The 19,898-nt window shown below is 41.5% G+C and overlaps 1 protein-coding gene across 4 annotated transcripts in view; it reads left to right on the top strand.

Moving 5' to 3' along the window:
• Positions 1–568: 568 nt before the first annotated feature.
• The window catches only part of COL14A1 (collagen type XIV alpha 1 chain), a 219,313-nt gene continuing 199,983 nt past the window's right edge, over positions 569–19,898 (top strand). Inside the window, exons 1-2 of one of the 4 annotated variants that reach the window (XM_044245032.1) lie at positions 569–612; positions 16,774–16,899. In XM_044245032.1, coding sequence (XP_044100967.1) covers positions 16,812–16,899 — 88 coding nt within the window. In that variant the 5' untranslated portion in view covers positions 569–612; positions 16,774–16,811. Of the gene's footprint in view, positions 613–743; positions 1,082–4,268; positions 4,287–16,773; positions 16,900–19,898 lie in introns of those variants that run through there. The other 3 variants (XM_044245031.1, XM_044245034.1, XM_044245033.1) reach the window with 3 other exon arrangements.

Genomic DNA, 19,898 nt, shown 5'->3' with positions numbered 1-19,898 from the left:
GACTTTCTAAGGGGGCCCAGAGGGTGACAGCTTAGCCCTCGTTCCCGGCGGCCTGGCGCGAGGTCTGGAGCACCTCTGGTGCTTCACGTCTCAGGGTAGAGATTCTCCTAAGGTGGGCGGCGCGGACCCGAACCACTAGGGTGTTTGCTAAATGCAGAATAATGCATTTATTAAATGCAGATAAATATTGAAACAAGGCCTTTGCAAGTGGGGATCTGCAGTTCAGAAAGTCCAAGCCCTGACCACTGCCAACATTCATCCTTTTAAGCCCACAAAAATATCCATTTCAACACCCTCAAATGAGTGTCCTGCACACTGAAATTTGAGTATCGTTGCTCTGGCGTTTTGCAGCCCTGGTTCCGACAAGGAAGCAAGAAGAGGGGAGGAAGGGTACCCCTTCGCAGTGCGTGCGCGCTCCCAGGCGCGAGGTCCTTGACGCGGGAAGGCAGGTTGCGTCTTTGGAACCGGGAAGTGTGCACCCAGTACCTGATTCCCGGAGGGCGCCAGACCTTGCAAAGCGACCGCGGAGCCTGACTCAGCAGTCCCACACGAGCCGCGGGAGGAGTGGAGGGGCAAAGGCTACTCTTTCTGGGCTCTCGACCCCTGGCTATGGTGCGCACCTGGGTGGCCGCCAGGTCTGGGGACGCGCGGGCGGCGGCTCGGGGGCGGGCTCCACCAAGGACTTCTAGTGCGGCGGGGGTGGGGAGAGGAGGAGGAGATAAGGTGGGGGGCGTTTGAGACTTAGGCCTGCCTCCCACCTCCCCAACCTCCGCCTCCGCGGCCACCTTCCGCTCTATAATTGGCCGCCGGCTGGCCTTCCTTTCCTCTTATCTGATCTTGGGCGCCTGGCTGGAGGGAAGCGCTGGGGAGGGCGCAGCTCCGGGCTGCTCAGAGTGGGAGCTGGAGTGGGAGAGGGAGAAGGAGAGGAAGGGGGAGAGGGAGAGGAGAGGCTAATTAAAAGGGGCACAACGCGGGCAGCTTGCAGGAGCCGTGCGCCGCAAAGAACCAACTCGCGGCGAACTTGGATCCTACCTAGGCATCGGGAGGTCCCCATCTTGGACTAGAACTTTCCCCTGCACAGGTCAGTTCCAGTCTTTTTCGGCCCTACTTCGGGTCGGCTTTGAAAAATCTATCGGTGAGGAAGGAAAAGTGGAGAGGGCGAGCCACCTGCAGACGCAGTGCAATTCCATGGACATTCTGTACGCGCGCGCTCTGAATGGTCCAGGGACTTCTGGAGTGGGATGGGACGGTGCACCCTGATGCCTCCTCGCGGGGGTCGCTGGGCAGGGAATTTGGAGGTGCTACGTGATGCGAATGCAAAGGCAGCGACAGTGTCTTGTGTTGCTCCCGGGAACTTGGCCCGGTCCTCGGGTGCTGTGAGCGCGCGGCGGGAAGAACCGGGTTTGGCTTCCAGACTGTGGTCATTCCAGCCTTTCCAAGTAGAAGGGGCTTAGTAAAGGCGACAATCTGGTGAGAAAGGGGCTCGGGAATTTGTCTTGGAGGGCTGTATCTGAATAGCACGCTATTGTCATTGAGATTGTATTTGGGGGTGCTTGGAAGGGCAGTCGATGGAGGTCATGGGAGACAAAATTCACTCAGCCACCCCTTGGTACGGCCACGGATCAGCGCTGGGGTCAGGCTCTGGGCGCAAAGAGGAGCAATCAGACAGAGCGAGCTGATGGAGGACGCTGGCAGTCGTTTCTCTTACGTGTCTCTGCTCCAGGAACCCCAGATGCTTCGCGCGTTTCGTTTCGGGGTCCGGACGCTGGAGGCTGCGGCTTTGAGGGGCACCAGCGGGCTGTGATGTGTTGGAGGGTCCTCTCCGCCCTGGCTGTTCCACCCCTAAGCTTTTCCAGCTTTATCCCTTTGCTCCCCTTCCTGCTTCAAGCCTCCTGTTCTGCACGCAGCGCCTGGGCAGAGCGGCCGCCAGTGGAGCTGGGCTTTGGCCGGCAGCGCGCACAGGCTAGACAGGGTTAGGGAAAGGCCAGGAGGAGCGGGCGTGCAGCCACAGGAGTGGCCTCTGCCCTAGGCGAGCGCCTGGACGCCGCCTGCGAGTCCTGGCCCTCGGACACTCCGATTTTGGCACTGGGTTCTTGGGTCCTCTGCGCGAAGCCTGCCCTGTGGGGCGCACGAGCTCAGGGTTGACTGGAGGTCTCTCCTTCTACTTATGTACAGGCTTAGGACTTGCCTTTCGGGGAAATGCCCAGATGGAGCTTGTGTGCAGCTCTCACAGGGGCCAAGATTTCCCCCCCTCAAAAATTGCTTCTGGAACTGCCACCCAAGCCCCATGCCCTCTGGATGGGGTGGACTCCCTTTTGGAAGTTTTGGAGAATCCACTGGGCAGCAGCTGAAGACGATGGGAGGGGGAGGAGCAAAGAAATAAGGGGTAGGACTTTGATGGTTCTCTGGGGAGCAGAAATGCAAACAAGTTTTCCTGAAATATCCCCTTAAAGATCTGGGGTTGGGGGGGGAGGGCTCCTCACCCACAAAAGGCCTAGGAGGGCGCTTCCTAATCGCAGGATGGGATAAGGAGGTCTGTGTTCAAATCCTTCAGCAAACAGGCGTAAGCTGGCTGCAGTTTGGAAAATTGGTGTTCTGGTGTTCTGTTTCTGAGAAGGTGGTCCAGTTCTGCGTGCAGAGAACTCGCAGGGAAATCTGGAAGGACTAAATGAGTGAGAGGGAATAGAAGGACAGCCTTTGGGTTTTTGCTTGTTCTAAATGAGCAGCTTGGATGGGTTTTCCTCTGAATCTGGCCCCCATGGCTTGGTTACTGTAAGCAGACTTCAGGATTTTTTTTTTTTTTAACAGCTTTGAGATATGAGTCCTATACCATACAAGGATACAATAGCTATTACATTGTATACTATTGTATACAAGAAAACAATGGTTTTTGTATTCACAGAGTATACTCACAGAGTTGGTGGAGCCAACAGCACTTGCAAGCGATTTTAGAACATTCCCCTTTTTTTATCATTCCAAAAAGAAATTCCATACTTTTTAGCAGAGACTGCCCATTTCTCCACCCCCCCACCCCCCCCCTCATCTCCTGGCAACCCCTTATCTACTTTTTGTTGACGTTGATTTAAACGGAGGCATACAATATGTGTGTGGTCCCTTGCGAACGGCTCCTTTCACCTAGCAAAATGTTTTCAGGGTTTATCCATGATGTACAATATATTCACTCACTCAACACTAGGCATCTCATCCTTCTGCCTGGAGAGCCTCAGGCCAGGACAGACCCGAATCTCCACGGCAGCCCTGGCCTCCTGGGGGTCCCTTTGAGAGGACAGGAGCCACACTGGTCGAGGCCTCTCAGTCATTTCCTGGGAAGGATTTCTTGGAACCCATCAGAATTCCTGGAACAATTTTGGGCAGGTCCCAGGCTTCAGGATTGATGGGAGGAGCCCTTTGGCCCTTTTCCTGCTGCTAACGGTCCAGCTAAGAATTTCAGAGGACTCTTGGGGCCTTCCCTGAATCAGCCAAGGCTCTCTTGAGAATGGGCTGAAAGGGACGCCTGGGTGGCTTAGTCAGTTAAGCGACTGCCTTTGGCTCAGGTCATGATCTCAGGGTCCTGGGATTCAGCTCGCGTCTGGCTTCCTGCTCAGTGGCGAGTCTGCTTCTCCCTCACCCTCTGCCCCTCCCCCAACCACTCATCCTCTCTCTTTCTAATAAATAAATAAAAACTTAAAAAAAAGAAATTAAAGAATGCGCTAAGCAAAGAGGTGTGACTTAAGGGGCACGGAGTCAAGCCGCAGGCCACAAAAAGGCTTCTTGGGGTGTGTGCCCTTTGGCTCTTAAATATTTCCTAATGTCACCTAGTAAAACACAAGAAGTCTGTGCTTGTTTTAAGCTGGCAGTTTAGCAGTTATATGACTCTAGAGTCACATTTGCTGTCATTTTTACCCAAACTCCGCCAAATGACTGCCATTTTCCTGGAGGGTCAAGTGTAACCCAGGATTCCTTTCAAGGACAGGGGTCTTCCTGAATCACTGCAGGCTAAGGTGGTCTTGTTTGAATCTCCCTGGGCTAACACATTATCTGGGATTATGACGGTTTGTATAGAACAAGGTCATTGGTGAAAGAGACACTAGGTGGTCCCTGGGGGAACAGAGGAGATGGCAGGGCTGGTGGAGGGAGGAAGCGGAAAGCTTTAAGGAAAATGCCAAAAACAAACTTCCTCCCTGGCAGATTTGCCCTTCATAAGGCTGGATGTCAGGAAGACTCTGTCCTCTTGCTTCTAGAACTAAACACAAAGTGGCAGGGGTCCAGTTACTCTCACACATACGGTAAGCCTTGAGCGAAGACCAACCCCGTCCTGTCATGGTAGGGGTGGTGAGAGAGAGAGTGAGTGTGTGTGTGTGCTTGTGTGTGAGAAAGAGAGAGAGAGAGAGTTAGAAGTACTGGCTTTTTTTTTTTTTTTTTTTGAGTGCCTATTGAATACCTGCCTTATTCTCTTTCAGAAACATTTAAATATTTAAAAAATTTAACATTGAACATTTAAAAAAATTTAAGTATTAAATTCAAATACTTGCAGAAGCAAATATTTGTCTTCCTATAGAGATCAGAGCACTGAGCTTCTGGCTTCTGGGATATAAACTACCTTGCCTGGGGTCACAAAACCAGCCCATGACAGATAATGATTAAGAAAAGTCTAAGATTTGAATCCCATGGGATCCATTCTCCTTCAGCTTCTTTGATGGGGGGGGGCGTGGGACCGACTTGGATGCTGTCAACTGAGGCCCCATAATCTTGTAGCTGAAACAGGGGGGTAGAAGGCGGGAAGATATGGGTGAAATCTAGACTTGCTCCTTTTGTGCCCCTGTCTTTGTTTCTTAAGCCCCACTGAGCTCCAGTTTGCTCACCTAGAAAACAGGGCTAACAGTGGCCACTCTAGAAGGTTAAGATCTAAGATGATCTAGTACAGAGCCTGGAAGACAAAAATGGCTCCTCTTCTCTACAGCTGCTGCTTCCTTCTTTCCACTTTCCCCAACTCTCCTTCTTTGCTCCATTTCTTGAGAGGATGGTGACTAGAAGGGGTATGGGAATTCTGAGAGCCAAGTGTCTATGTCAGTGTTTAGAGGCTAGATTTCCCATTTTTTTAAGTGATTTTTAAAAAGATTTTATTTACTTATTTGAGAGAGAGAGAATGAGGGAAGGAGAGAGAGAACACAAGTGGGGGGAGGGGCAGACTCCCTGTTGAGCAAGGAGCCTGATGCTGGTCTCGAACTCAGGATTTGGAATCATGACCTGAGGGGAAGGCCGTTGCTTAACCAGCTGAGCCACTGAGCCACTCAGCACCCCACCCCCAACCCCGCACCACCCACCCAAGGAGATGTTTTAATCAATGCTATTGAAAAACTTTTCCTGCAGTGGGCCTCCCCTGGAGCTCCCCTGGCAGGTGTGTCAAACTTTCAATTTAAGGGAGCAGTGCTTGGTATCTTTCCTCGTAGAAATTACCTGGATTGTTCATAAAAATTGACCGAGGGGTGCCTGGGTGACACCTGGGTGGGTTAAGCCATCCATCCCAGATGATGATCTCGGAGTCCTGGGATCGAGCCCCGCATCAGGCTCCCTGCTCAGCGGGGAGCCTTCTTCCCCCTCTCTCTTTGCCTGCCTCTCTGCCTACTTGTGATCTCTGTCTGTCAAATAAATAAATAAAATCTTTAAAAAAAGAAAAGAAAATTGATTGAGAGGGAAACTGGGTTTTGCTGAGTCTGTGGAGTGTCTTAGGAGGTGTCTTGGACTAGGAGCACTCAAGGGATGTCTCATAGGATAAATAACTATTCCTGAATGGCTTTCCTGAATGGTCTGGTTTTATACACAGATTAATATCTACACTGAAATGAACTGATACCTAAAAATGATATTCCACTGCAGGTTTTCACTTCTGTTTTTCCTCTACCTCCTTTTTCCCGCCATGTCCCAAAACTGTGCTAAGCACTCAAAAGACAGTGGCGAACAATACACGTGGGCAGGCAGAAATGCAAATAGCCGATCGCAGTGCGGTGTTTCATGCTATAGAATGGAATATAAAGATGACCACCATAGGAACCACAGTGGGAGCATCGGGCCAGACTTAGAAGATCAGAGAAGGCTTCCTAAGGGCTGGGATATCTACGCTGATATGGGCAGCTACCCTTTATACGGATTATAATACCGAGTTTTGTTCAAAGCAATGCCCCATTTCTTTGACCAAGGAGCTATGTCAGTCCTTAAAGAAAGAAAGAGAACAAAGAAAAGCCAGGTAATGGATCATTCCTGAATCAAGGAGTTGTCACTCTAATTTGCCATGCTTTGGGGATGGCTGTGCCTGCTAGCCTGTAGAATTTACAGCACCTAGGTTAAGACTGAGCGGCTGCTTTTCTGAGGTCAATTTGCAGTCAAGTCCCTTGCTGTTAATCTACATAGGGTCTTTATATGAATTACAGAGAGGTGGTCTCTCTGAGCATAGCCATGCCATTGGAAGAGGAGAATAGTGCCTTTTCCTCTGAATGACCCAGCTTTGCATACAACTCAGAGAGGAGAGCGTCTGCCCATTTCATGCATCACTCACTCGGCCAAGTGCAAATTGTGCAGTGCGGTAACTGTAAACCGTACACGTCAGCCCTGATTATTCAGTCATCAATTATTCAATCAATCAATGTTTGTCCATGACCTAATATACACTTTGAACCTTTTGGATTATGGGCTAAGCCGCTGTATAGATATCTTCAGTACCCCAAATCCAGAAGGTAAAAATAGTTATCAAGGCCCTGCTGTTAGCTGGAGAGTTGCAGTGGGATAAGGGGCGAAGCAATCCGCAGGTGTGCAGGGAGGGGTGTAGGATGGTGAGGCAATCCACAGGTGTGCAGGGAGGGGTGTAGGGTGGTGCTACACAAATTATGGTCTGCTGATTTGTGCCCTTCTACACATTGTTACTTCTGTCTGCTGCGATTAAACTGTCCTGGGATCAAATATGTCACTAAGCACAAATATGTAGATGAAATACGTCACTAAGAACGTTGTTAATTCAACTGAAATATTTTTTTATAGCAAAGCTTTCCTGTAGAAGGAAGCAAGACAATGCATTGATTTACATTTTGGTATAATTTCCTTATCTCATTGTGGGCCAATAACAAACAGTTCATAGACTGACGATTTTGAGCAACACCAGTCTAGGTAACATTGGCCCATTATCTGGCCAGAAGGGTGATCTTAGATGTTTTCTGTTTTTATACTATTTACTGTCTTCCTCTTTCCCTTCATCTTCTTTCTTTCTTTCTTTTTTTTAACTGCCTTATATTTATCTTTATAATTTTTCCTTTTCTGTGCACCTAGGTGCCTCAGGTCATGATCCCAGGGTCCTGGGATTGAGCCCTGCATCCGGCCACCTGCACAGTGGGAGGCCTGCTTCTCCCTCTCCCATTCCCCCTGCTTGAGTTCCCTCTCTCACTGTCTCTCTATCTATCAAATAAATAAATACATAAATAAATCTTTATAATTTTTTCTCTCCTCCATTTCCTTATTTCCAGCTTTCTATTTTCCCTTCCATTTTAATGTTGTAAATTTGATTCAGTTTTTTTTTTTAATTTTAAAAAAACAAAATGAGGGGGCCCAAATACATAAGTTAAGAAAGGAAAATAGAAAACAATCACAAAATTAGAGGAATTTACAAGACTAGAATAGTAATTACAATTATTGTATGCTAATACATTAGAAAATGAGGATGAAATGGATTATTTTTAACAAAATAGAAAATTCTAAAATACCTTAGGTTTACAGAAATTATAAATAAGACAATAGGCATAAAATTTTTGAAAAGTAGTTAAAAAGTAGCCTTCCCAAATGCCAAAATTCCATGGTTTTGCAATTAGATGCTAACAAAAATGTACAAAAAAATCAGTAAGAGCAATAATATTATAACTGTTCTAAAGGACCATTTACTGAAATAACAGAAACTTCATATTTTTGTGAAATGTATGTATAAGGATATACACATTTGATACCACATAAAAAGAAAGCTACAGACTCCTCTCACTTATCAATATTAGTGCACTTGTTAATATGAACTCATTTGTATTAGCAAATAGAACCCAGTAACACATCAAAGAATAATATGCCTCTCTATTGTCATTGCAATTGCTTTTACAGTTAGGCTTGTTATCAGGAATTATGAGTCCTCTGACTTTGGTGTTTTTTTTTTTTTTAATATTTTATTTTGTTATTTGTCACAGAGAGAGAAAGAGCACACAGCAGAGGGAGTGGCTCCTTGCTGATCAAGGAGCCCAGTGCTGTGCTTGATCCCAGGACACTGGGATCATGACCTGAGTCAAAGACAGATGCTTAATTGACTGAGCCACCCAGGTGTCCCTGACTTTGCTCTTTTTAAAAAGATTGTTTTGGTTTTTCTAAGTCCTGTGCATTTCCCTGCAAGTTCTTATAATCAATTTGTTAATTTCTATAGAAAATGGCTTGAGATTTTGATAAATTGCTTTGAATCTGTAGATTAATTTGAAGACATCCTAACAATTGGATTTTTCAATCCATGAACATGGTATACTGCTCTGTATATTTAGGCATTTTTAAGTTTCTCTTAGGAATTCAGTTTTGTATTTTTCTGGTTTTTATGCCAAGGACTGTAGAATATACCCTGTCTAACTGACTTCTAAGTATTTTGTTTTGTACATAGAATTTTAAAAACTATTTTCTTTCCCATTTGTTTTCTGGTATAAGAATATGATTAATTTTTGCCCATTGATCTGTGTCCTGCAGACTTCCTAAATTTACTTACTATTTTAAGTAGGTTTTGTTTTCTTTTATATGTTCTTTAGGATCTATGCAAAAAATCTTGTTGATTTTAAATACAGTTTTGCTTCTTCCTTCCCTCCCTCCCTTTCTTCCTTCATTCCTCTCTTTCTTTTCTTTTCCTCTTTTTTCCTTCCTTCCTTCCTTATTGCACTGACCAGGACCTCTAGTACAATGCTGAATGAAATGGTAAAACTGTTACAGTGTTGACATCCATGTCTTATTTTTGATCTTAAGAGAGAAGCATTCAGTACTTCTCCATTAAATATGATTTTTCAACAGTTGTCCTTTATTAGATGGATAAAGTTCCCCTCTATTTTTACTTTGCTGGGTTTCTTTTATTTTTTTTAAGATTTTTATTTATTTGATATTTATTTATTTGACAGAGAAAGAGAGATCACAAGTAGGCAGAGAGGAAGGGGGAGGGAAGCAGGCTCCCTGCTGAGCAGAGAGCCCAATGCGGGGCTCGATCCCAGGACCCCGAGACCATGACCTGAGCTGAAGGCAGAGGCTTAACCCACTAAGCCACCAGGCGCCCCTATTTATTCGTATGTTGGTCTAACATCCTGAATGATTAAACTAGTCATAACATTTGTAGAATATACCCCACTTAATAATGATTTTTATTATTTTTATATGTAAGTAAATGGATTTTTATTTCTATGTTCATGAGGAATATTCTGTAATTTTGTAATGAGATGTGGTTTTAATAAAAGGATTCTGCTAGCTCACTTCTGTTTTCTGAAATGGTTTGCATGGGATTGATATTTTACCTCCCTTAAATATTTGATAGAATTCATTAGTGAAAGCATTTGGGTTACAATTTTCTTTTCAGGAATTTATATGTTAAATATTTATTTGAGTATAATTGACACACAATAGTACATAAGTTTCAGGTGTACAAGACAGTGAGTGATTTAAGTTTATGTATAAGTTATGTATAAGTTTATACATTATGTTATGTTCACCACATGTGTAACTACCATCTGTCCTGATACATTGCTATTACAATGTCATTGACATATTCTTTATGCTGTGCCTTTTATTCCCTTGACTTTTTCACTCCATAACTGGAAGCATGTATCTCCCACTCTCCTTTATCCCTTCTGTTCAACACCCATTTGTCTCTCCTCTGGCAACCATTAGTTTGTGAATATTTTTAATAACAACTTCAGTCTCTATAATAGATAGAAGGCTGCTTGGACTTTCTGTATTTTCATGTGTCTGTTTTAGCAAGTGGAGTGTATCAAGAGTGTTTTCCAATTAAGCTAAATTGTTGGACTTAGTGGCAAAAAGTTGTTAATATTTTTCCTTTTTCATTTGTTAGCATGTGAAATATGTAGTGATATAATTTCCTTTCTTCATGTATTGTTAGTTGTGTTTCCTATCTTGTTTCTTAATCAATCTTTCTTAAAATTTTTCTGTTTTATTAATATTCCAAAGAAACAGATTTTAGTTTTGCTAATTTTCACTAATATTAGTTTTATATTTCTTTGATTTTTTTACTGTTATCCTTATTAACCCCTTTCTTCAACTTAATTTGGATTTAATTTGCTCTTCTTTTTCTGGCTTCTTTAGGTGGAACATGAGATCATTGGTTTTAAATCTTTCTTCTTTTTATGTAAATATATTAACCTAGAAGTTTTTCTCTAATCCCTCAGCTGCATTCCACAGATGTTCATGTGTTGTCTTTGTATTTTTGTTCCCTTCCAAATATTTTTCTTAATTTCCAATGTGATTTCTTCTTTGACCTATGGATTAATTAGAAACATGTTGTTTAATCTCCAGTTTTTGAATTTGTAAAGATATTTTAATATGGTTGATTTCTAATTTAATTCTGTTACTGTCAGAAAGCATACTCTGTAAATTATCAAACTTTTGAAAATTTTTAAGCCCCATTTTATGGCCCAGAATATGGCTTACTTTATAAAGCTTTCTATGCACACTTAAAAACAGTGCATTCTACATGGTGGATATAATGTTCAATAAATATTAATTTGTTGATAGAGTTACCAACAACTGTTGTGTTCTTACTGATACTTTGTTTAGTTTTTGAGTCCATTTCTAAGAGGAGTGTTAACATCTCTAGCTTTGCTTATTATTCCATTCTTCCATTCCATTCCATATCAGTTTTTGCCTCATGGATTCTGAAGCTCTGTTGTTAAATGCACACACATTTATGATGGATATGTTTTTTTGGATTCTTGACTCTTTATCATTCTGAAGTATCCAGGGTTTGAGGAGAATTTCTATCCTGATTTTATTTCTCTTTATTGTGGCTCACTCTTTTCTGACATGTCCCTTCTCAGTTTCCAGTCCCTGGAGTTCCTGAACATGTCTGCTCTTTGATACTTTATGCTACTAAGACTGGCTTTCCACCTGACCTCTAATCATACGGCCATGCCCAGTGGGGTGTTCACTCAGGAAGAAAAAGTCTAATCACCAAGCTAATAGTACCCCAACTAGGTTTTCTTTATTCCTAACCTAGAAGTGTTTTCTACTATGTCATAATGCTAATAGATAAGAGTAATGACCACTTTCAGATGGCTAAGTAATAGTCCACTGTCTATATGGACCATATCTTCTTGATCCATTTGTCTCTTGAGGGGCATCTTGGCTCTTTCCACAGTTTGGCTATTGTAGATTTTGCTGCTATGAACATTGGAGTACATAGGGCCCTTCTTTTCACTACATCTGTGTCTTTGGGGCAAATGCCCAGTAGTGCAATTGCCAGGTCATAGGGTAGCTATCTTTAATTTTTTGAGGAATCTCCACACTGTTTTCCAAAATGGCTGCACCAACTTGCATTCCCACCAACAGTGTAAGAGGATTCCCCTTTCTCCATATCCTCTCCAACATTTGTTGTTTCTTGCCTTGTCAACTTTTGCATTAACATGGATGGGACTAGAGATTATGGTGAGTGAAATAAGTGAAGCAGAGAAAGTCAAGTATCATATGGTTTCACTTACTTGTGGAGCATAAGGAATAACATGGAGGACATTAGGAGAAGGAAAGGAAAAGTGAAGAGGGGGCAGAAATTGGAGGGGGGAGACAAACCATGAGAGACTGTGGACTCCGAGAAACAAACTGAGGGTTTTAGAGAGGATGGGGGTGGGGGGAAGGGTAAGTCTGGTGATGGGTATTAAGGAGGGCACATACCGCATGAAGCACTGGATTTATATGCAAACAATGAATCACGGAGCACTACATCAAAAACTAATGATATACTGTAGGGTGACTAACAGAACACAATAAAAAACAACAATAAAAAAGAGTTATGACCACTAACTTCCTCTGGGGCTTGTTTTTAAGTGGACCTCCTTAACCAGTCTTGGAAACTTCTTTGATTATTCTGGATGTGAGGAGGGAGGTATTTTCATTGGAGAGAAGAAATAAGAAATGGTAAACAATGTCAACCTGCTGGGTGATACATTAGACCTGTTTTTAGTCTTTGCTTTTTAATCTACAGATCTGAATGACCTAGATCATCGATTGACTATAGAAGTCTCTTTTATACAGTGAACCTTAAAGGATAAACAAAGGAGGGTTTGGGAAAGCATCTCAGAGGTCATATTGTCCCATTCCTCTTCCCCTCTTTAGCATCTGGTATGGACAAAACTTAACCGGCTACTGCCTCTGAGCTTCTAGTAAGAGAGAAGAACCGGTTCTAAGTTTTGGGAATTTTTACATCCAGATTTACATCTCTGTGGGCCAGTCCAGTGATTCAAGTTTGATTTGCAGAAGCTGCACAAAATATTTTGTTTTATTTTCCACATGAAAGCTCTTCAAATATTTGAAGACATTCATCACGTGCCTCTGATTCTTATTTTTCCTAGGCTTAAAACATGCTTAAACATCCCCATTTCGTTTAAATATTTGCATGAACTTGTCAAATAGAACTGCCCCTTTTTCTTTTTTCTTTTTTTTTTTTTTTAAGTCTATGAGTGGCTCTTAAGTCAAATCTTCCACATCGTCATATGGTTGATTATTTTGAATCTATATAGAGCTGTCCTCTGGAAAATGATAAAACATCGGTAGGAATGTATTTTGAAAAGTTTTAAGCCGTTCATCCCTGCAAATAATTGCGTCTCTATCATCTTGTCCTTTTGCCAAGTCAGTCCCAACACCTTAATATGATCGGGTAGATAAAGACTTCTTGCATTTCCTTCCTCCTTTAGTATCTACTCAAGTATCAAATTTGTTGATTGTTATCATTCCCTTGTCCTTCGTGTTTCTCCAGCCCGTGGCTAACATGGAATGAATTAGAACTTTTAGAGAGCTACCTGTGTTCTAAGTACATTGTCTGCATTACCTCAATCGTTGGATAAGGTAGATGTTAATTTGCACACTTTGTATAAAGAAACCAAGTCTGAGTGGTTAAACCAGTTAGCCAAGGACCCCTAACAAATTATTGGCAGATTGTCTTCCTACCTCCCATTTTTCTATTTATACCATCACTTTGTGCTAACTCTTTTTTCTGTTTCATACTTATTTTATGTAGCTTTGCAATGTATTTGCTTGTGATCTTTCCTTTCAGTAAACTAGTAAGATCACAGAGATCAGAGATTATGTAGTAGGAAGTTTTGTATTTTCCTTAGTACCAAGTAGAGAGCTTTGGTTTCTAATACTACAGATAACACACTCTTTCAAGGCCATATGCCAGATGCTAACAACAGTTTTGTTTAAGTTCATTTTTTTTTTTAAGTCAGCACTCTTCGAGTAGAACATTATTCAAGATTTGAATGTATGTATGTGTGTAAGTGTGTGCAAGTGTTTATATGTGTATGAGTGGTTTACAAAAACTTTAGAATAACTGTTTTAAGGAATTTTGATAAAACTGGCTGTACCCGGGGCCTTTGCTCCTTATTAAACTCAACTGTACAAGTGACATTAAATAAAACAAACACATGAAGTAGAAGAGGGATAAATTAGTCCTAACGGGAATAGTTTTAAATTACTACATATGAAATTGTGGCAGTGTTTTGAGAAAACTTGTACTGAACGTTATCAACTTTCCCAAAATTGGGTTTATACCTTCTGAACTTAGAACTAAGTTTTAACATGTTTTTAAACAACAGCAAAAAAGTTAAGGCAGAATTATTTATCTTGGGCAGGATTTTGGGCAAAGTTTCAACAAATTAGGCTTTGACATTTTGGTAAATGTTGAAGTATCTCATGGCACTTTAGAAGGAATTGGGATTTTTCTTGCCCCTATTTTACTGTCCAAAAATTTGGAGACTTGGCAGAAAACCTTGGGAAAACTAAAATTCCACTTCTCTCAATGTGGTATTACTCATCCCAATTTAAAGTAAACAATAAAAAGGAAGATTTAAAGATAAGCTATGGCTACAATTTTTTCCATACAAATAATACTGTTTTTTTTAATTACCCAGGATAGGGTAGAATTAGTTAATTAGCTAAGTAATTAAAATTAAAATTTATGAGATGCAGATTAACTTCCAATGTGTCATGTTAGTTATTGCTTCAAAACACCTGGACACAAGAAGTGTAGTATTTTGAAGAGAACAGAAAAAGTCTTTTGGATTATGGCTTGTAAAAGGATTTTTTTTTCCTTCTTTGTTAAAATACTATCATGTGGTGTCTGATACAAGTCCCTGATCCTAAAGTGTATGCCAGAAACACAAATGTGGCCTGTTTCCTTACTTCTGCTTTTCTTTGCCTTGTTCTGGTAGAAACCTATGGTTGTAGTGTTGGGGTATAAAATCTTAAATTATTTTATTTGATTGAGAGAGTGATTCTGCTGGTATGGTTTTGGGGGGTGTAGTGGCCAGCTTTCTGGGTGACTGGCTGATTTGTTGATTTCCTAGTTGCAATAGGACTGAAGCCCACTCCCATATCTTTCCACATCCTCTGTATTCATGCCTTCTGTCTACATAAGTGCTACTCCCATCCTTTTGGGTAATCCACCTAATCTTGTCCTTTTTGCCTCTGTAGAGTGAGGGTTCTCTATATGCCCCAGGGTCTCTCCTCTTTAATTCATCAAAATGTATTCACTGTTTGTCCAATTTCCTCTGTGCTGTGACAAATGGTTGCTTTACTAATCTGCAGTGAATCAACCCAAGCTAAAATGCTCAATACATATAAAATAAATACATATGCTAATCCCTTAATGTGTTGTTTATTCTCTTAGGAGAGACACTCAATGTATTGCCTCTTCCATTAGGAATTTTAAGGAGCGGCCATTATGTGAATGTCTTAATCCAAGGAAATATTCTTTTGTAACTAGCATTTGGGAACTATGGCAGGCTGATAGGGGAAGATATTTTTTGAGTCTCTAGAAACAATTGAGTACCTTCTTTAATTTTTATGATAGAACCTTAACTCGATTATTTATATGATTATCAGAGCTTACAGATCTCCCTTTTACTGGCAAGGCAGAAGAGTCGCACGCAAGACTGTAATTAGGTGTTATGAAAAAGAGTACTTGCCAAAAAATTTTTTTTGAATGATTGCTTGAAGGAAAGATAATTATTTATTTCTCTGGAGACACCGTATTATTCTGGAATAACACCAGGATTTCAGAGGTTTAAGTGCATCAGTCATACTGGTTTGAGAGTTCACAGACACACTTGGCTGCATTCGCTGAGATAACTCTTCAGTTAAAAAAGAAATTAAAACTTACATGATGTGGCCAAAGCATATTCAGAGGCAAATTAATGGCCTCAAATAAAGAATAGTATTACATTAGTTAAAGATTTAACAAAAAAAGATTACAAAGAACAATGAAAAGCAAATAAAACAATAAAAGCTGAAATTAGCAGGGATTACGAAAAGAAGTGATTCCTGATGATAAGTGCAAAAATAGATAATTAAAACCCATAATATTAACCAGTAAAAAAAAACTTGTTCTCAAAAAAACTGCAGACTGGACAAATATATCGATTCTCCAGAAACATAGTATTTTAATACTGATAATGGGGCTATAACCAAAAAAGATACGTTTTAAGTTGAGAGATGACACAGCTCTGTTAATAAATTTTGTACTTAAATATATCCCAAATATCACAAGGGACCTACTAAAAACATTATGCTAATTATCTGAAATTTGCCTCAGATCCTTTGTGAAACGATATCGGAGAACGAATGAATGAATATACAAATGAAAAAAAATGTCCTGGTAAAAGAAAACTTTTGAGATGTCTTTTTACTTTCTGTGAAAGGACTCAGAATTTCTCCTCGGTAATGGCTCATACTAGAGTTGTGGTCAACAATTTGGAGACCTTGGCCTTGTAAATTAATACCAACCAGTCACGCTTGCTTCTCTCTCCGTGCTTCTTTTCCTCCCTCCCTTTTCTCCCTCTCCTACCTTTCCCCCCTTTTTCTTCTCTTTCTCTTTTGCTTACAGTTTTTCTCTCATTGATCTCCTCGTGAAAAAGAAAACCTTCAACTTGTTTTTAGATTCACACATGAAAGGAAAAAAGTTATAAGAAAAGATGAGAGGATGATGGCTTTTTCAGCCCAGCAGAATAAAAGCAGAATAGTGATTTTATACTAGCACAGAGTGGTTTTTCAAATTCTTTTTGATTACCAGAGGGAAGGTCCCATCTATCACCTTTACTCTGTAGGCAATAGAAGGCAACAGTAGGACTTTGAAGTTTATGTGAAAAATCCTGGAGGAGCACATTACTGTCAAGGAAATTGTGATTGTCTGATGACAATGGTCATTTCAGGTAAACTCTTGGAATTGATCCATTTGGACAATTCACCATGTAGTGTATGCCTTACAAAGACTCACAGAGGACTGTCAACTTCTTCCCTAAATATTTCGGATCATTCTCTCCATTTGCAGCATCTTCTAAAAATTTTTTCTTTTACCCGTTTATATTTCAGAGTGACATATATGGTGCCCTAGGGAATGAATGACTTCCTGACATTCCTAATCCAAGTTGGCTTGTTTGCCTGTCCTGGATGACTACCTTTGCTTCATTTTCAGGCATCTCAAGATCTTTCTGTGCTCTCTATTTCCAGGACGGCTGCTGCATCCCATGTGAAAAACAGAAGATAAAATGAAGATTCTTCAGTGCAACATGCATCACTGGCTGTTTCCAGCTCTGCTGGTGGTTGCTTATTTTTCCACCATTGTCCAGGGTCAAGGTAATGCAAAACTTTAAGATAATCATTAAGGCCTGGAACTCTAGCTATATTGATTCTGATTATTATTTTTTACTTTATTTACCCTAATAGTGTTTCACCTAACACCTACCCTAAAAGTGTGCTACTGTGTTTCTAGCAAGATCATATGTTACTCAGTTTCCCCAGCTGTTTACTTTGTAGAAATGTGCCACAACTTTGATGAGGGTTAAGACCTCACCAATGACTGAGCATAGTAATTTTGTGGTGGTTTGTTAAACAGCTCATTCTTCACATGATTCTGAAGAGGCTGTGCAGATTTCATTGGGAAAAGACGAATTTGCATGCTGCAAAATCAGTTCCATTAGTGAAGAGCTATAATGGGTCTTATGTCGGTACCCCAGTCATGCCTTGTCTCTTAAATAGAGGGTCTACAAAATATGTCTGCCACTTCCTACCTGGTCTTTATCATTTTGTTTCTTTCTTTAAAAACTAGCACATGGGGGCACCTGGGTGGTTCAGTGGGTTAAGCGCTGCCTTCGGCTCAGGTCATGATCTCAGGGTCCTGGGATCGAATCCCGCATCGGGCTCTCTGCTCAGCAGGGAGCCTGCTTCCATCTCTCTCTCTCTCTCTCTGCCTGCGTCTCCATCTACTTGTGATCTCTCTCTATCAAATAAATAAATAAAATCTTAAAAAAAAAAAACTAGCACATGGTGTAAAGCTTACTAAAAGCCTGATATAGGCGGCTAATGTGCCATTTTAAGCATTTCCAATGATTTCTGGTTTTGTTTTCGTTGAACTTAGTTTTTGAAATCTACTTTCTGTATTACTGGGGTCTGCACTTTTTTTTTTTAAGATTTTATTTATTTATTTTACAGAGATTACAACTAGTCAGAGAGGCAGGCAGAGAGAGAGAGAGGGGGAAGCAGGCTCCCGCCGAGCAGAGAGCCCGATGTGGGGCTCGATCCCAGGACCCTGAGATCATGACCTGAGCCGAAGGCAGAGGCTTAACCACTGAGCCACCCAGGTGCCCCGGGTCTGCACTTTTATTCTCAATTTCCACTCATTTTTATAAAGTGTGTTAGGAGTTCCTACACTACCAACTCATGGGCCAAATCTGACCCACTGCTTGTTTTTGTCTTTAAAGTTTTATTGGAACACAAACGTGCGTTTACATATGTCTGTAGCTACGTTCACCCTGTGGGGAGTCGAGTGATTGTGGCAGAGACTGTGTAGGTCACAAAACCTGAAATATTTATTATCTAGACTTTTGCAAAAAAAGCATGCTGACTTCCGAAGTCAGTGCACAACATGTATAAGTAAGGAAAACTCCATTACTAGATAAACAAGATAATCTTGCAGAAACAGAAATGTTGGTGCTGAAATTGTCATTCATCGACTTAGCAAGGAAATCTACATGTGATAAAGAAAGTTATTTTAGGAGTGTTAATGTCTAAGGCTTGGAATTTACAGTTATAGAGAAGTCAAATGTTAAGACCCACCACACCCTGCTTCCTCAAAGTGAGACATGCTTGTTTGGAAAGGCATGGAATTTGACCCTTTGCGTGTTCAAATAGTGTTAAAGCCGTATTTCCAACTCTTCAAGCAACACATAGGAAACAGTTGGACAGATCAATTCTGCTTGCTCTATTTACATTAATACAAGAATGCTTTTGGAAGTGATAACTAGAAATCCCAGATAAGTTTCCATCTAAACTGTGGGATTCCAGACACAAGACCTTTGGAACACAGGGCAGGCAAATCACAAAGCCCTTCAGAGCGGTCATCTTAGTCTAACTTAGTTCAGAAATGGTCTTTTGTGGAGCAGCTGATTATACAGAGAGCCTTTCTGGGATACTTTCGGGGGTGCCATCGACCAGATACACACTGTTGGCCAAATTCCATTTTAAATGAATATTTATGGGGCACATTCTGTGTGTTAGGTTCAGGATACAAGGTAAGACTTCACTCTTTGTCCTCCAGCAGTTTACTGCTACTGAGGAGACAGGGTATACGCAGATAAATCACCATGCAAGCTTTTGTGGGGTGGGGGATGGTGGGTGTAGCAAAAGACAAAGATGGAAAGGTCTACTGGAGCCAGACTGTGGGGAATGTTAAACAGGTCCATTTTTTAAAGAAACTCTGACAGCAATGTTGATGATACTCGTATTTGCAACCTGTAGGCGCTTGGGGAATAAGTAAAGTAAGAGAGACCATTCGAAGATTATATTGACTTCTCTGAGAAGTAACCGTTGGGGGCCTGAACCGGATAGAAAGAGAGAAGAGAATGAGTCCAAGAAACATTTCAGAGGTAGAAGCGATTGAATTTGTTTTCTGATCAGACGTGGAGAGAGTCGTGGAAGGGAAATGCCAGAGATGACTCTAAGTCTTTTTGTTGGAGAAGTGAGGAGATGGAGCCTTTAATTTTGACCGCTACGTTATTGTTGCTTTTGTATCTTTGTGTCATAGTTGTTTGTTTACCTACTCTTGTTAAAACAGTAGTTCTCTCCTTAGTGTCTGTATCTCTGATACAGAACAATGCCTCAGTCGTAGTATACATTTGTTGAGGAGACTAATAAAAGAATAAGCATCTGACTCTTGATTTCGGCTCAGGTCATGATCTGAGTCGTGAGATCAAGCCCTGCTTCGGGCTCCATGGTTAGTGGGGAGTCTGCTTGAGATTCTCTTCCTCTGCCCCATCCTCTGCTGTGCATGCACTCCTCCCCCCTCAAATAAATAAATGTTTAAAGAAATAAAAGAATAAGAAATGAAGCAAATTTAAGAAGGAGATGAGGTCAGTCTTAGACACATATGGAGCCTCAGGTGCTTATGGAACATTTAGGACAAGATGTCTGGTGGGCAGTGGGTGGTGTGGAGCTTAGATGAAAGAGAGGAGAGTAGGAAATGTATCTAAATTGTTTTGTGCTTGGAGGTTAGCTGATTGGGAACTTTGAGGTCTCAGAGGTGAGCCAAAAAGGCATGGCCCGATGGAGAGAAGTGAGGATGAAATATGGCAGACATC

The sequence above is a fragment of the Neovison vison genome, chromosome 4, assembly GCF_020171115.1.
Source record: "Neovison vison isolate M4711 chromosome 4, ASM_NN_V1, whole genome shotgun sequence".
In the NCBI taxonomy this organism is placed as follows: Eukaryota; Metazoa; Chordata; class Mammalia; order Carnivora; family Mustelidae; genus Neogale; species Neogale vison.
This window is presented reverse-complemented; position numbering and strand designations above follow the sequence as displayed.